The sequence below is a fragment of the Rutidosis leptorrhynchoides genome, chromosome 10 (genome assembly GCF_046630445.1).
Source record: "Rutidosis leptorrhynchoides isolate AG116_Rl617_1_P2 chromosome 10, CSIRO_AGI_Rlap_v1, whole genome shotgun sequence".
Classification (NCBI taxonomy): Eukaryota; Viridiplantae; Streptophyta; class Magnoliopsida; order Asterales; family Asteraceae; genus Rutidosis; species Rutidosis leptorrhynchoides.
In genome coordinates this window covers 34,893,345-34,910,910 of record NC_092342.1, presented here as the reverse complement: position 1 = coordinate 34,910,910, position 17,566 = coordinate 34,893,345, and the positions used below count along the sequence as shown (strand labels likewise).

Here is a 17,566-nt window from a genome sequence, read left to right as displayed (position 1 = left end):
ATTACCAAAATGATGTTAATAATCATGATGCTTATTTTACTATTTATGATAACACAAATTGTAATACTTATAATTTGTAAATATGATAATAATAATAATAATAATATTTATTGTTATAATTCTAACAAAATAACATTAATAATATTAAATGGGGTTACACTAATAATAATAATAATAAGGGAAAAAATAAAAATAAAAAGAGATTATACCCTTTTAAAGTTTTTTTTAAAAGATTGCAGCAAACGGGACTCGAACCCCTGACCTTCCGAATGCCCGTTAACACCTTAGACCATTAGGCTATAGCCCGTTTTAGTGTTTTAATATCCACACTGTTATTTATAAACCCGTAATTCCATGTTCATCATCTTCCCTACACTGACTCAACCAGCGGATTCTTTAATCATGACAGCAATTTACCAATTTAAGTTTAAACTTGTGTCTGACTTAGAAACGTTTTGATATCGAGGAAGAGAAGAGTAAAAAAAAAAAATAAATAAAAGAAGACAAATGGGTGTTGCTGCTCGTCGTTAGCAAGAAGAAAGAAAAAAAATTGATTTTGATTTCAAGATCGTTTCGGACAAAATTTATAACACAAAGTACGCTTCAAATCACACCTAGAAACTTTGCAATTCGTCAATTGAATCATTATTGCAACAGGTGTTACGAATTTGAGCCGAGAACACCCGTTTGACTTCTAAAAATTTAACTTTGATTTCTAAATTCGAATCTAATTTCGCGAATTGAAACATGAAAATATGCAGATAGATGAAGTGGATGATTACTAGCAAGACCACGTTTACAGATTTTGGAAATTCCTTTGAATTCGAGTTTTCACCAAAAAGCTATATGTACAAGTTTATCGATTAAAAAAAATGTATATGTCTGTTTAATTCCGAAATAATAGAACAAAGAAGTTAGTGTGAGATAGATAAATGCACGATTTCCCTAATATCTGATAATTGTATGACTTATATAAAGCTGGAGGGATGTTGATATTAGTTCACGAGTTTAATAGGAAAAAGAAAAAAAAATAGTAGATAATGATATACAAATATTTGATTCCTTTAATATATCAACACTTTGTATATATCTGTTTCTATATATCGATTTATATATTGAAATTTCTTTTATTAATTATTAATTATAACAATTTATAATAATATGATATTAATAATATTAATAAAAATTTTAAAAGTTATAACAATAAAATTATGATAATTTTAATATCAATATGATAATAATAATACCTAATAATAATATGAATCATAATAATAAAAATTATATTTTTTTTACTACTAATTATAATAATGATATTAACGATGATAATGATAATAATTTAAAAAAAATCAATTGTATCTAATATTAATAATATTGATATTATTATTATTATTAGTATTTGTTTTAATATCAACAATGAAGGTAGTAATATTAATATAACGAATATATCATTTAACAATTTAGTAATGCATTTCAAATTAGAATATATATACATATTCAATTTCAAACAGTTGTTCGTGAATCCTCGGGAATGGTCAAAAGGGTAACTGATTATCCGAAAATAGATTTCAAACTTTCTAGACTCAACATTATAGATTTTGCTTATCGTGTCGGAAACATATAAAGATTAAGGTTTAAATTTGGTCAGAAATTTCCGGGTCGTTACAATGTCACCTTTGAAAACCCATTTAAAACTGAAACTAATATAAACTATAATATTTCTGTTCGATCACAAACCTGCAAATTAATTGTTTCGCTGGTCATTCACTGCTTCTATACGAGTGTTTCTATTACTGATCTACTGCCGCTGTTCTATTGAGTTTTAACACGTCAAGAAGACGATGAATGAATGAAAGTGTTGAAGAAAGAGAAAGCAGAAGAATCGTGAGTTTACTGCAATCCGGACCCCAAACCACGATATGTAAAGCTGCTGTTTCATACAACTGAAAAATAGAACAGACGAGATGGTTGGGCATGTTTGTGTGTAATGAGAGGTCGGGGGTTCGAGCCCAGGCTGAGTCGTTTTTCTATTCCTTTTGAAGGCTTATACTTTAAGGTAGTTTCTATTATTATTTTTATTATTTGTATTATTATTATTATTATTATTATTATTATTATTATTATTATTATTATTATTATTATTATTATTATTATTATTATTATTATTATTATTATTATTATTATTATTATTATTATTACTATATTAACATAAATATTATACTTATTATTAGTATTATCATTAAAATAAGTATTTTGATTATTATTATTATTAATACCATTACTAGTATTATCATCAAGATATTCATTTTTTTTATTAACAAAAGTATTTTTATTAAAATTATCATTTTCATTTTTGTTATAAGTATGATTATCATTAAAAACTATCATTATTGTTATTATCAACATTACTACTAATATTACTATCATTATAAGTATTATTATTTTTAGAATCATAATTATTATTATTATCATTATTAAGTGTATTTACTAATATTATTATTATAAAGCAATACAACTTTTTATTTAATATTATTAATATTATTTTATCAAATGATTTTTAGTTATATAAACAATATAGTTAATACATATAACATATCTATATTAGTGTTTTATAATAAATACTAATTATTTAGTTAAAATACATAAAATAGAAATATTTAAATTATTTATTGATAAAACATATAATTTATTAAAATAACAATTAAATCACTAAGTAAAATATAAAGTTGTTCGATTACCATTACATGTATTAATATACATGACTGAATAATAGGTTCGTGAATCCGAGGTCAACCCTATATTTGTTAAATGACGTCATATGTATTTTTACTACAAAATACAATTTGGTGAGTTTCATTTGCTCCCTTTTTAATTGCTTTTGCAATATATATTTTTGGGCTGAGAATACATGCGCTGATTTTATAAATGTTTACAAAATAGACACAAGTACTTAAAAATATATTCTACGTTGAGTTGTAACACTGGCATATTTTCCTGTAGCTTGGTAACTACTATTTACATGGGTATTGTAAACGCGAATCCTGTTGATAGATCTATCGGGCCTGACAACTCCAACCGGACTGGACGACCAGTATTCAACGGTTGCACAGTACTTCGTTTCGTGACTACACTTGGTACGGTGTAGTGAGATTTCATAATAAAGGGAATATGCGACGTTGATTAAATGTTAAGTATGGTTACCAAGTGCTCAACCACTTAGAATGCTTTACATACACTTGCGAGTGTATTATGTTTATAAATAATGAAATCTTGTGGTCTATTAATATATTGAAAAGATTGTTATGATAAACCTATGAACTCACCAATCTTTTGGTTGACACTTTTAAGCATGTTTATTCTCAGGTACGAATTAAGTCTTCCGCTGTGCATTTGCTCATTTTAAGGACATTACTTGGAGTCAATCATCGCAATGGGACCAAATGTTGATGACTTCGTCCATGTGGATAAGGACGAATTGTTACATGGGCCGAGACATAACAGTTCCTGTTGGACCGAATCTAGTTTATGTTGGGCCATAATCCTTTGTGCACAATTGGGCCGAAAACAAATCGAATTGAATTTGGGCCGAGAACCTTTAAATAAATTTCGGTTATAATTAATATAGAAAAATAATTGGCAGCTTGTTGGTTAGGAAGTGGTAGGAGAAGGAGAGGTCAGGAGTTCGAGTCCCGGCTCGGGCGATTTATTATTTTTAAGCTTTAAAGGTAGTTTTCATAATCATATTATTATTATTATTAATATTATTATTAAGTATTGATATGTTAAGATTATTATTACCAATAGTGATATTATTAATATTATCATTAATATTTTCATTAAAATTATTATTTTCATTAAAATTAGCTTTTTTATTAAAAATTACTATTATTAATAAAAGTATCTTTTATTTAAAATTATCATTATTTTTATTATTATTATCATTATTATCATTTTATGAATATTAATATTATCTCTATGAAAATTACTATTACTATTAATTTCATGAATAATAATATTATTATTATTGTTATTATCATTATTATTATTATCATTAAAATAATTATTTTCAACAATTTTTATCTAAAGTATACATAAAATAAATATAGCTAAATTATTAATGAAACCATATAACTTACTAAAGTAACAATTAATAATAATAATAAATAAATTGTTCGATTACTATTACGTGTATTAATATATATACCTGATATAGGTTCGTGAATCCGAGGCCAACCCTATACTTGTTAAATGACGTCATATGTATTTTTACTACGAAATACATTATGGTGAGTTTCATTTGCTCCCTTTTTAATTGCTTTTGCAATATATATTTTTGGGCTGAGAATACATGCGCTGCTTTTTTTATAAATGTTTACGAGATAGACACAAGTACTTAAAATATATTCTACGTTGAGTTGTACCACTGTCATATCTCCCTGTAGCTTGGTAACTACTATTTACATGGGTATTGTAAACGCGAATCCTGTTGATAGATCTATCGGGCCTGACAACCCCAACCGGACTGGACGGCCAGTATTCAACGGTTGCACAGTACTTCGTTTCGGTGACTACACTTGGTACGGTGTAGTGATATTTCATAATAAAGGGAATATGCGACGTGATTAAATGTTAAGTATGGTTACCAATTGCTCAACCACTTAGAATGCTTTACATACACTTGCGAGTGTATTATGTTTATGATTATGAAATCTTGTGGTCTATTAAAATATTGAAATGATTGTTATGATAAACCTATGAACTCACCAACCTTTTGGTTGACACTTTAAAGCATGTTTATTCTCAGGTACGAATTAAGTCTTCCGCTGTGCATTTGCTCAATTTAAGGACATTACTTGGAGTCGATCATCGCAATGGGACCAAATGTTGATGACTTCGTCCAGGTGGATAAGGACAGGTCCTTTCAAGGTGCCTGACCCAATGTTTTATTTCTGACCCGGTTTCATGCTTTAATGCGCGCCGCGCACCTGGCCTGGCCAGTTTACTTGCCTTTTTAAAAAAAAAAAAATATATGTGTCGAGTCTCGGTATTCCATGTTGGGTTGTTACACTAGTTAATAGTTTAAATTATTTTACACTATCTAATGGTGTCACTACAAAAAATTTATATTATTCAGTTATATCAGTAGTTAAAAGCCTAAAAAACTCTCCACTGCATCATGTATTTAAGTGGTAGCCCGTACTACCACTGAAGTAATGTTATGTCCGCCCTTGTCGGCATGCGAGGTGGTTGATCTTTCGTCTGTGCTACCTTCGGATGGTCATGTAATGCAGCAGATCTTTAAGATCCCTTGTTCGTTAGTGATGGTGGTTCCATAATAGGCAAGGCGGATGCTATTGATGCTTTGTGTTCGAAAGGGCTAAAGAGTGTTCCTGCTGTGATTTGTTTAGAAGAAATGTGAAAATGCATTCGTTGGCAAATCTGATATTCAATAGGGCTTGTGGATGGTAGTAATGTCGATTGCTAGAAGATGTCAAAGGTAGATGCTTCTTTGGTGGGAGTTGATTCAAATGTATACAACTCTAATAAAAAGTTGATTAGCGGGATAAGGATGGCGATTTTAATTTTAATTTGTGCGGATGGTGATATGGATGTGAAGTTTTCATATTTAAACCGCGCAGGTAAAGTCATTCGATTTTCAAAAGTCAATGGTAGACTTCTAAAGCCTGTCTCCAAAAGTAAGAGTGTAAGTATTGAAGTCGGGAATTTCGTAATAGCATGAATAATTTGTTCAGGGAGGCAATCTTTCGGGGTCTTAGTAAATTGATAGCTTTGTCGAGTTTTTCGGAGTGTTTCTTTCAATGTCTATGGTCGTCGAAGCATCTCCGGCCACTGGGAGGAAGGAAAAACCACGAGCAACCGAACAATGAAAGGGAAAAGAAAACACCTAAACCATCAACAAAATGCCGGTGATCGGAGAGAGAACATTCACCTTAAATTAAAAAAACGATGGAGAAAGGGCGGAGTCTTAAACATTATACAAGCACATATTAAAAAAAGGAAAAAAAAAGGTAGGTAACCAAGCCTTTAGTTGGAATTGCCAGAAAGTCTTGCATTGGATGTCGAGTATATATGCATACATGGAGCGTCTTTTTGCTACTTTTAAATTGTGTCGCATAGGTTTCGTTTTCACTCAAAATAAACAACGAAAAACGTTGTTGCAAAATTATAACGCGTTTAAAAGGTCCTTTTTTATCCGATCTTCTCGTTTTCACTCAAAATAAACGATGAAAAACGTTTTTGCAAAACTATAACGCGTTTAGGAATTTTTATGACTTTTAGTTATTCGATCATTTCGTGAGAACTTGTTTATGCGGAAGTTAATTTTGTTATTTGTTTGGTTTTACGCGCTTTTTTGTTGTGGTGTGATCGCCATGCGATCGCATGGCTATGAAGGGTTATTCCCATGCGATCGCATGGGATGGAGCCGGTAACATTGATGTGTGAACCACGGAGCCGGTAGCACTATAAAAGAGTATGGCTCGAATGCGTAGTGACGTGAACCCCATGCAATCGCATGGGTCTGAAGGCATAATGCCATGCGATCGCATGGCCAGTATGAACCGAGAGAGTTAGTTTTAGGGGTAAAATGGTAACACAAATAAAAAAAAAAAAAAAAACTGAAAATAGTATCGCCGCCGCCCCTGTTCTGTTTGATCGAAGAGCATCAAGTCGACGGCTAATTGAAATAACAGATGTCACCTCACGCAGTTCTGCAATTCAATAAAGTACTCTAACTCTCATCTGTATCTCCCCCAATTAATATACGGAGTAGTAGTATTTTTTAGAGCCAATAAAATATAATAAAATAAAAATATATAATACCACTCACTCAGTATACAAATGATCTACTTGTGTATTTGCACTTTTTTTCAAGTTCCAAATCTGTTCAATTTCATACAAGTAAGAATCCACCACCGAGCTAGAATATAAAAATTCAATCTTTTCTTAAAATAATTCATCAATGGGCGATGGTTGGTAAGATGAACACAACAACAAGACTGGATTTTGAGCAATCAAGAAAACGCAAGAAGATAGTCAGCAGCCATGTTCATACTAAGCTTCTTCCTAACCAAAAAATTGAAGTAATTTCTTCAACTATATTGTGCCTTTTCCTATGTTATTTTTCATTGACAATCACTTGTTTTGTTAATTACATTGTTGGTGTCTTCCTACATTGTATTATTTATTAATATTCATGTTAAAAATAGTACTATTTAATTGGGGATTTTTTATTTAATTCATGTTGTTGCTGTTCACTTCAACCTATTTGTTAGATATATACGGAGTAGCTTTCTTGTTATGCACTAGTTATAGTCTTTTGGTTAATGATACAAATTTAATGCCAAATAAATTGAGGGTTTTTGTTACATGGGCTTAGAGATTCATAAAAACACAATCTTTATTGACAATATATATCAAGGTTGCAAATTTTGTTACCTGGGGGACTTTTTAGGGAGTACTCGGCAACTCGGGGAGTACTAGGATGTTGAACAAGTTTGACTTTGACTGATTTTCCGAGTAATTCAAAGTTCGACCGATTTTCAGAGTAATCCCGAGTTTTGGCCGAGTTTGACCAAGTTTTGTCTGCGTACTCGCCGAGTACTCCTCGAGTTCTAAAAACTGAGTACCGGGCCAAGTCATTTCAAGTTCTGCAACCCTGCTCATATTTATTTATTAGAATAGGTTTTTAGGTTGTTTTAGAACTGAAATTTTGTATCTTTAATCTTGAAAATGATTCAGGTAAGAAGTCTCAAAGAGGGGTTTGAGGGTTCTTGGCATAGTGCCACTGTGATTCACCGAAAAGCCCAAATTCGTGTAATCAAATATGATCATTTGTTTACTAATGATCAACCCGACGGTTTAATTGAGTTGATCACTGTAACCAGTTGGAAATCATCTAACTTTCCTAATTATCGTTGCAAAATACGACCCGTTCCTCCAAATTTACACTTTAATAGAAATTGTCTTCATTATGGACAATGTATAGATGTTTTCCATGATAATGCTTGGTGGGAAGGCGTTGTTTTCGATCATAATGATAGTTGTGAAGAAAGATTAGTTTTCTTTCCCGATTTAAACGATGAAATTGTGGCTGGAGTTGAGAACATTCGCCCAACTCGAGACTGGGACCCAACTACCGATAAATGGAAGCTTCGTAAAGATTGGATTTTTCTTCAAGTTCTTGAAGAACTTGAGCTCGAATGGCCCGTTCTTGTTTCCGTTAAACAAATTTGTTATGACGTTAGGTTTAAGAGCGGTTTCGTTAACGATATTATCGAGTGGACGTGCCCATCGTACCAAAAGTGGAAAGAAATCGTTAAAGAAGTGATCTTTGATAACTTTTGTCTAACCATGAAAGGATTATTCGGGCGATTAAATGATATAAACAAACAAATCGTTAATCTTGATGATGAAAATGTTTTAGGTCCTCCTGGATATTCGGAATTGGGTTCGAGTTGTAACACACCAATAGCTGATTTACCTGATTATTTTTGTCTCCCGGGACCGAATTTAGTTCCTGGGGCCGAATGTTTTCCCGATGCGGTTGTCGAGTATTATGAAGCGTGTTTATTGGGTGGTAGCCGTAGGCCTACACATTCTATGGCGGTTAAGGTTCGACAATATCTTTTGTTTTTGGGTTGGAAAATTGAGGTCAAACGAAAGGCTAAAAGTCAAGGGAGAAATTATTTAGTTAAATATCGTTACACTGACCCAAATGGGAAGCAATATAATTATATCAAAGATGTTTGTAAGGAGTTAAACAACCGTTTATCTGAATCTACAATTTCGGGCTCACTTGATTTTAATAAACGTGACTTAAACATGGTTGAATCTATAAATTATATGTATCTATAGCTGCTTGTTTTAAAGTATTTGTTAATTTGATCAAACTGAATCCGTTCATGCAGTTAACTTGTTAGGTTATTTTTGTATTAAATACTGATAATATGTATATGAGCTGTGTTTAGGGTTAATTTTGAAATTTTCATATACATGATTAAAATTTATTGTTAACTAGATTTATGAGCCCGTGCGTTGCACGGGAACTCATCCGCAAATATTATTGGTTTTTAAGTGGTTAATAGCAGGTTTAGGACTACACCGAATATTCATGATTTTGACTTTGAGACTGAGTTGATGTTAGCTGATCGTTATCGTCAACAAAAATATGATTATTTTGAAGAATCAAGAATTAATCCTTTACACCAAACCATGAACTACTCTTCAGGCCTTCAAACTTCACCGATAAGGATGACATCACCATCATCATCATTTGGAGCCAATCAGATTATGAATTCAAGATCAGCTACATTTGCAAAAAGAAGTCAAAGTTTCATTGATCGTGGAACAGTCAACCGCCAGTCAAGTATGGCGCCTTCAAAGCTTTCAGATTGGAGTTCTCCGGATGGGAAATTGAATTGGGGTATACAAAAATATGAACTCAACAAGTTGAGAAAATCTGCTTCGTTTGGTGTACGTAGCAGTTATGGGTCGCCAATTAACGGGTCAATGATTAATGATAATGTTGCATTTGATGATGAACAAAGTTTACCACTTTGGTTGGATGATCAGGTGTACGCGGATCAAGAGCAGCCGGTTTTTTGATTGAACAGAATTGGTTAATTTCTATAACCCTTTAACGTGATTCATCGTTCTTGTTATATGAATCTGAATAAATCTTTTATCTCTGCAAAGAATGGAGAGAAGAGAAGCTAAATATATAGAGACACAATAGTTGATTTGTTTAGCTGCAGGTTGAAAACACCGTCTGATCATATCTACCTAAGTTTTTTTAAGTTCTGTATGATTTTTCATTTATGCATCTATACATTTGTATTATTTTCATTGATTTCATATGTATAACTTAAACAATTAATTTATAATGACTTGAGGTCCTATATTGCTCAACTTTTATCTTTGATGATGTTTGGTATGTGTAGATTGTTATCTTTACTAATATGATCCACGTGGTTTAACTTATTTTGATTATTTAACTACCTCGAAACGGCTTGATATGGTTGTAAATGGAGGAAACAGCATCCTTAGGGATACATTATAAATATATCAACTGGCACATGTTATGAACACCTTGGATTCGTTTGGGCTCGGTTTTTTGCTTTTATTAAATCTACTAGCGTGAAGCATATACATGATTCGGTGGTAGCCGATGTTAAGGATTCGTTTTGCTCTAGAATTGATGTTTGGGTTTCCGAAATATCGGATACGTCTATTGTGAGTCGTTTGGTTTTTAATTCTTTCGATCATAATCTTTTGGTTTCCACCAATCGGTTTGTGGTTTCAAGTGGTCTGTTGATCGATGAAGGGTTCCGATGTGGTAGGATGTCTTCGAACATCGAGCAGCCTCAACAATTTGGTTTGGTCTATGCTAATCGCTTCGATGAGGTAAACGGTTTGGATACATCTTCTAGTGTTTTATCAAATGTCGTCCCTGTTAATGTTTCAATCGACTGTTTTGTTTCCAACTGTGATGTTCAACCGGAACCATCACCTTCTGGGATTATTTTTGGTACTTTGGATGAGATTCATTTGTTGGAAAATGATTGGGTCAATCACCAAAATACCCATTTTTTTGGCCTTTTCTGAGCTGGAACCCCCTTTTTTTTTTTTTTTGAGAATTTGTCCGCGCAAGGCGCAAGTATCTTTAGACTTTGCGACCTTGCGGCTTGCGCCTTTGCGTGTAAACGCAAGGCGCAAGGATAAGGACTTGCGTCCTTGCGCCTTGCGTCTTATCAGAATGGATTTTTCCTGATTTCTGGATAAGATTTTTTTGGATTCTTTGTACCTTTACGGATAAGATTATGTACCTGTCTATTTAATGAGGCTAGAACTCCAGATTAATCATTTTATTTCACTTCATTTTCAAAAAGATCAAGTCATTAGAGCATCGTTAAGGTACCAACTTTTATCTATTTTTTCACTAATTTGTGTCTTAATGAGCTGTAGTAATGATGAAGCATTTGTTGTTCATGTATGTTGTGGGGGTAATTTTGAATTTGTTAACAACATACCTATGTATCTGCCTCTTGACTGTTTTAGAACCAGATTAAAACTACCACTTGCTCCACAAAAACCAATAAATCGAAGAGTATTGTTAAGGAAAATTCTCAAAAAAATTGAATTGCCACCTAATGCACCTGTTTCGCTAAGATATATTGATAATAATCATATTTTTGATATTACTGATGATCATGAAGATTTTTTTGAGTTTTTAAAACACGCTGTCACAAACGAGCCTATTGATATTTATGTTGTCGACAAAGTTAGAATGCTTCAACCCGGACAAAATTCACAAACACACCAGCCCCAACAAAATCCACAAACACACCATCTCCAACAAAACCTCCGGATTCTCGAGTCTCAACCAAACAAACAAACTCACCATCTGCAAAAAGAACAGGATGAAATACACAATTCCGAACCAAACCTCGAAACACACTATTTGGAAGAAAAACAGGCTGAAATACCACCTCCAAACACAGAAGAATTTGACTTCTTCAACCATGGCGCCGAGAACGTGTGTAAAATAAAAAAAAATAGAGAACCCGTTTATACCTGTTGTTGGGTCTAGTGAATCGGATGAAGCAAGTGACGAGGAAGATGAAGATGAAGAAGATGAAGAAAAACAAGATGTATTCTGGAATATGCCAACTCTACACAGTCAGCAAGATGAAGAAAACCCAGAATTTACGACCCCAATTCCAACCACGTATCAGGTATCTGATTTGGTCAAAGTTCTTCAAACGTTTTCGAACAAGGAAGAATTCCTAAACCAGCTATTTACAAAATGCCTTGAAGAAAACTTTCAAATAAAGCCTGTAAAGTCAGACAAATCTCGGTACACCGCTAAATGTGTGTTGCCAAATTGTGAGTGGAAATGTAGTGCATACAAAATAAGACACACTGAAAACTTTATGGTTAAAAAGTTGCATGACGTACACACTTGCTCACGCACACAAATTATGGGAAACAATAAACATGCTACTAAAAAGGTGTTGGGTAGTATTCTTATGGATTCGTTCAAGGCTGCTAATCGAGAGTATAAACCAAAAGATATACGTGATGATGTAGCTAATCGGTTTAGAGTGAGCGTATCATACAATCAAGCATGGAGGGCCAAGTGTCAAGCAATAGAGATGTTACGTGGCAGTAGTGATGACTCCTTTAGAATGCTTCCCATTTACCTTCATAACCTTAAGATCCACAACCCGGGGACCATCACCAATTTGGTTACCGATAAAGAAAATAAATTTGTGATGTGTTACATGTCCATTGGAGTAGTTGTAAGTAAATATATATTAGCAAAAACCACCTTTTAATATGTACACCATACGCAAAGGCGCAAGGGTCACCTTGCGCCAACGAATACGCAAGGACGCAATAAAAACCTTGCGCCTGGCATTAAAGACGCAAGGACGCAAGGCTTTACTTGCGCTTCGTGGGCGCAAGACAGAAGAGTGTTCCTTGCGCCTTGCGTATGGTGTATGAGGTCTTTATTAATAATATTTGATTTACTGTGAAAATTTCATGCAGATTCGATCATTTGTGCAACATGTCCGCCCGATAATCATCGTCGATGCTGCACATTTAAAGGGTGGGTACCTGGGTACTAATTTAGTTGCTGTTGCGATGGATGGCAATAATGAAATTTTGCCATTGGCTTATGGAATTGGTGAAGGCGAGACAAACAGTGTTTGGTCATGGTTTTTTGGTAACCTAAGAGATCATTTAATGAGTTATGGTATGGTTGATCGTATGTCAGAGATTACTTTTATTTCTGATCGTGCTGCTTCAATAGCACACGGCATTGCAAACGTGTTTCCGGAAGCGTTTCACGCTCATTGTGCACGTCATTTATTCATGAACATCAAAACTAAATCCAACAAGATGAAATTCTTCGAATGGCACTTTTGGAAAATGGTTAAGGCGTACCGTGCGTCGGATTTTCATGATCATCTAGATGTATTTCGAAGGAGATTGAAAGCGTCTTATAAAGTTCTATGTGAGGATGGTATCAATAGATGGTCCAGAAGTCAATCTACTCATATTAGGTATTCATACCTTACAAGCAACAGTGTAGAGTCTATAAACTCTCTATCAAGACATGCTCGTAAACTACCCGTTTGCATGTTGTTCGAATTTTTTCGTTGTTCAATACATGATTGGTATTTCAAACATCGCAACAAATCAGTTAGTCTTACTTCACCGGTTACTCCATATGTTGAACGTAAGCTAGCTAAGAGGACGGACAAATCAAGAAGATGGCGAGCATTTCCATCGACAAATGATCTAATAGAGGTACATGATGGACGAAAAAATGGGTTGGTTAATCTACAAGATAGAACTTGTTCATGTGGTCAATGGCAATTATCAGGCATACCCTGCGGTCATGTGATTGCATCAGCACGACACTTCGGAGTGGAGGATATTAGTTGTTATGTATCACATTGGTTCAGCACTCAAACATACATAAATACGTATTCCGAACACATTCAGCACTCAGTCATTGATGCCTTTAGTTGAGGTATAACATTCAGCATATTCTTCATCGTCAACTTCGCCTCAACATATCCCTGAAACAGACAGTTTTTCAGAAAAAAATACAGGCGCAAGGACGCAAGTCGCACCTTGCGTCTCGTTTATCACACAGGCGCAAGGACGCAAGACGTGCCTTGCGCCAGCTACTACGGACAAACGCAAGGACGCAAGACTTTCCTTGCGCCTATACCAGATTCTAGTTTTAAGCCCTAAAACAATCGTGTTCCAGTTTTTATAAAATGTTAGCTTCCAAATACTGTAACTTTAACAAATCTAGCAACACTATAAATGAGTTTTGCATCACCAAGCTCGTTGAAGCATTTCATCGAACACTTGGTGTGCAACAAAAATTATATATCATTTTCGACATAGAAATGGAGTAATCGAACGGAGATAGTTGAAAGGAAACACTTACCTGTTCTTGTGACATCTTGATCACGTTTTTTGTCGGTTTTTTTTCTCTTCCTTTTTCTCAATCGTGGTGGTGATGGTGATGCTAATGGAGGCGGTGATGGTAATGGTGGTGAGATGTACTGATGGCGGTGGTGCTGGCGATGGTGGTGGTGGTGGTGGTGATGTGGTGAGTCTCAGAAGAAAGGTCGCAAGGGTAGACGGGTCGCAAGGGGGTCGCAAGTGCAAGGTTCTTTGTAATCGCCGTCGGTCGCAAAGTGGTCGCAAGAGCCGAGTGTCGGGGTGTGTGTGTGTATGTGGTGTCTGATTTCTATATTTGACCTAATTTTTTAACACAAGGACGCAAGGCGCAAGGACACAAGTCGCAAGGTCGCAAGGTCTCTTGCGCCTTGCGCGGGCATTTTGTCAAGGTTTTTTTTTTTTTTGGTACCAGCTCAGAAAAGTCCAAAAAAATAGGTATTTTGGTGATTGACCCAAAATGATTGGACATGTCCTGTTAGAAATTTGGTAGTTCAAAATGAAATATTATCCAGCCCATATTTTGAGATTTCAAGGGATAAAAGTGTTGGTTTAGAGGTTATTAAAGAAAAACTTGTTAAGGGCCCAAACGATGATGTTGATGACGGTTATAATGGTGTTTCGGAGCCAAATGATGATAACATAACATTTGCGGAAACACTGGCTCGTTTGAAGAAGGAGAACAAGAAAAAGAAAGAAGAAATGTTGGCAAGAAATAAGGCGATCGAGGTTTCAACATCGGGTGCTTATAAACTTAATGATAACATCGACGACTTTAATTACAACGACACAATTTAAAACTTGTTTATGGGCTCTCAAGATGAAAGAGATGGTGGCTCATCCGCAATTGAGAAAGGAAATATGTCTGTGGAGGATCTCACAACATTCGACGTTATGATGAAAAGGTTGGCCAGGGAGAGCGCACCGGGTGATGGATCCGCTAACGTGTTATCTTACAAGATTGAGAACCGATCCGGGAAAAATTCTCTAAAGGAGACGGTTAATGGAATTTGAAAAGGGCGGGTCCTCGAGGTTAATTAATATGGTCCGTCTTGTTTTTCTTCGGATGCTTTCGTTCGTTGTATTTCGTCTATTATTCGGTGTTTTGGTTAATTAATGTGTTTGCATTTTTTCGGATGTTAAGAAGGCTCGTAAATAGATAGTTTTGTTAGTTGATTGCTTTCTAGGCGCGAGCCTTCCCATTTTCCTCTAGTCCTTCTGTATTCTCTGTTGAGAGTGTTTTCCTTTGGAAAACAAACTCGTTTATATATGAATATTCGTTTTTTCGTCCAAAAAAAAAAAATAAAAAAATAAAAAAATAAAAAAAAAATGAACACCTTGGATTTAAGATGATGTAGCTTATGAGATGGTAACATATGTGTGGATTTATAAAACAGGGGACTATGAATGTTTAATCAGGCCAACCACTTCTATGATTCTATGCCAACAAAGAAATCCTAATACAATGAGACCATTACCGGCGGTTACCACCCTAGACTTGCCCTCGGCTCGCCCTCGAGGGCGCCCATGACATTGGTGGTGCTATGAATCGTCCTTAACATGCTGCAACATCCTCGTGCTCGTTTCCTTCTTCATATAGCATAAGTCAGGACGACCATTTTATATATATTCAAATGGCTAGAATGTCGTTGCACATAAACGGTCATATTATTTTTTAAATACAATTAAATACAACTTGTAAATAACAGTATCTTACTATATCTATTTCACACATTCAAACTCACTCTTTACTCTATTTTACTCTACACAATACTGAATAACGTCATAATTTTTACACACAAATTAACTCATGGCATTCATTATTGTTCCAATCGATGTATATTATGAAGGTCAGTTTTCGCCCAAAAAGCAGTGGTACGCGGTGGGTGAAAAAAATCGTTCAAAATGTTGATGTTAGTGAGATGGATTTAAGGAAGCTGTATGCGTTTCTCAAAGACAATGTACCTTTCGAACACTCGAACGTGCTGTATTTTGAATAAACTAAGGATAAATTCGAGTTTTATGACAAGGAAGGAGAATGAGATGAAATAAAATGTAAATCAATGACCACACAACAACCTATACACTTTGCATCTTGTTTTCATTGATGAAGATTTTCATCAAAAAAAGAGAGTAGTGATGAGGAAAGATGAGCTATCGATGACATGATTGATAAAATATACTGAATTCGTATTTTATGTAACGTTAATTATGTCTTTTTTTAGTTTATGTAACTTTTTAAATTTATGTAACGTTTAATTATGTCTTTAAAAAAATGTAACCATATTTATGTTTATTAATGAAAGTGTTGTTTAAAAAAAGTGCTCTAAAATAAATAGTAATACAGAACTTGTGGCTGTGATGTAGTGGATTGACACATTCTTTTCACAGGGTAGGTGTATGTTCGAATCTTTACACACACAATTAATTTTCAAGTTCACCCCCACATTACGTGGGATGCCTGGGTTGAGGTCACCAATTTAAATCTCTTCGTGAGAGAATGTGTCTCATTAAAATAAGCCTGACTGGGATGTTTTACCGGAATCGTTCTCGGACCTCTACCGGGACACTGCCTGTATGGATGTGTTCCCGGGTACCATCAATCGGGTTCGGGTTTCCACCCGAACGTGTATGTCACGTGCAAATGATGAGGGTCGTTGAAATAAATGATCCGCTAATGCAAAAATCATCGTACAAAAAAAAAAATAAACAGTAATAAAGACCGAGACAGTAATTGTAATATATCATATAATACACACTAGTAGTAGTAGTAGTAGTAATAATTAATTAATTAATTAATTACTTAATAATAATAATAATAATAATAATAATAATAATAATAATAATAATAATAATAATAATAATAAAAGGTGGGTTGGGGATTAATTATGACATGGTTGGTAGTGGTGTGTGATGAGTATGTAATGAGGAGGAAATGAGGAGAAAATGAAGAGAAGAAACTAATGTGGTGCTGATGTGACAATCTATCTTAGAAAGGAAGAACGTCATGGTTAGGAGTGGTCTGATTGCACTAAATAATTAAACAACCAATATCAACAAACAAACAAAACTATTCACGATGCTACACCAATCCCACAGGGGGATTCCAAGTGCCGATGCAATGCCAAAAATCGAAAAACAAAAACAACGCGACCAAACTGAGACTTCTTCAGCTACCACAAAAATGATGCCGCCCACAAATTACTATTTCCACTCCTAATGAAGAAACTAGATCTTTAATAAGAAAATTATCACCTAGTTCAAATTCAAAGGCGCAACCTAAAAATAAATAACCGAAAAAATCACGGCAACAAGCAATACAAACCCGCAACCTACATCAACAACTACCTTGGACCCCAACAACAACGGGCAACCACCACCAACGTTCTTTAATACTTTATTGGAGACTTCATTTGACATATATTAAGTGTTAAATCATTGAACATAAAATTAATTACTTTTTTGAAGACTTTAACCTTATTCTTCAATATGTAACACTACACTACACAAACTCTTAATTAAATATTAGAAGAAAAAAAAAACTATAGAACAAACAAGTTGA

At 34.2% G+C, this 17,566-nt stretch overlaps 1 protein-coding gene across 1 annotated transcript; it reads left to right on the top strand.

Moving 5' to 3' along the window:
- The first annotated feature begins 6,842 nt into the window (after positions 1-6,842).
- LOC139873217 (uncharacterized) lies at positions 6,843-9,780 on the top strand. Its single transcript, XM_071861149.1, has 2 exons — positions 6,843-7,100; positions 7,759-9,780. Exons 1-2 carry the CDS (start codon positions 6,987-6,989, stop codon positions 8,872-8,874), a joined length of 1,230 nt encoding a protein of 409 aa, XP_071717250.1. The 5' UTR covers positions 6,843-6,986; the 3' UTR covers positions 8,875-9,780.
- The last annotated feature ends 7,786 nt before the right edge of the window (positions 9,781-17,566 follow it).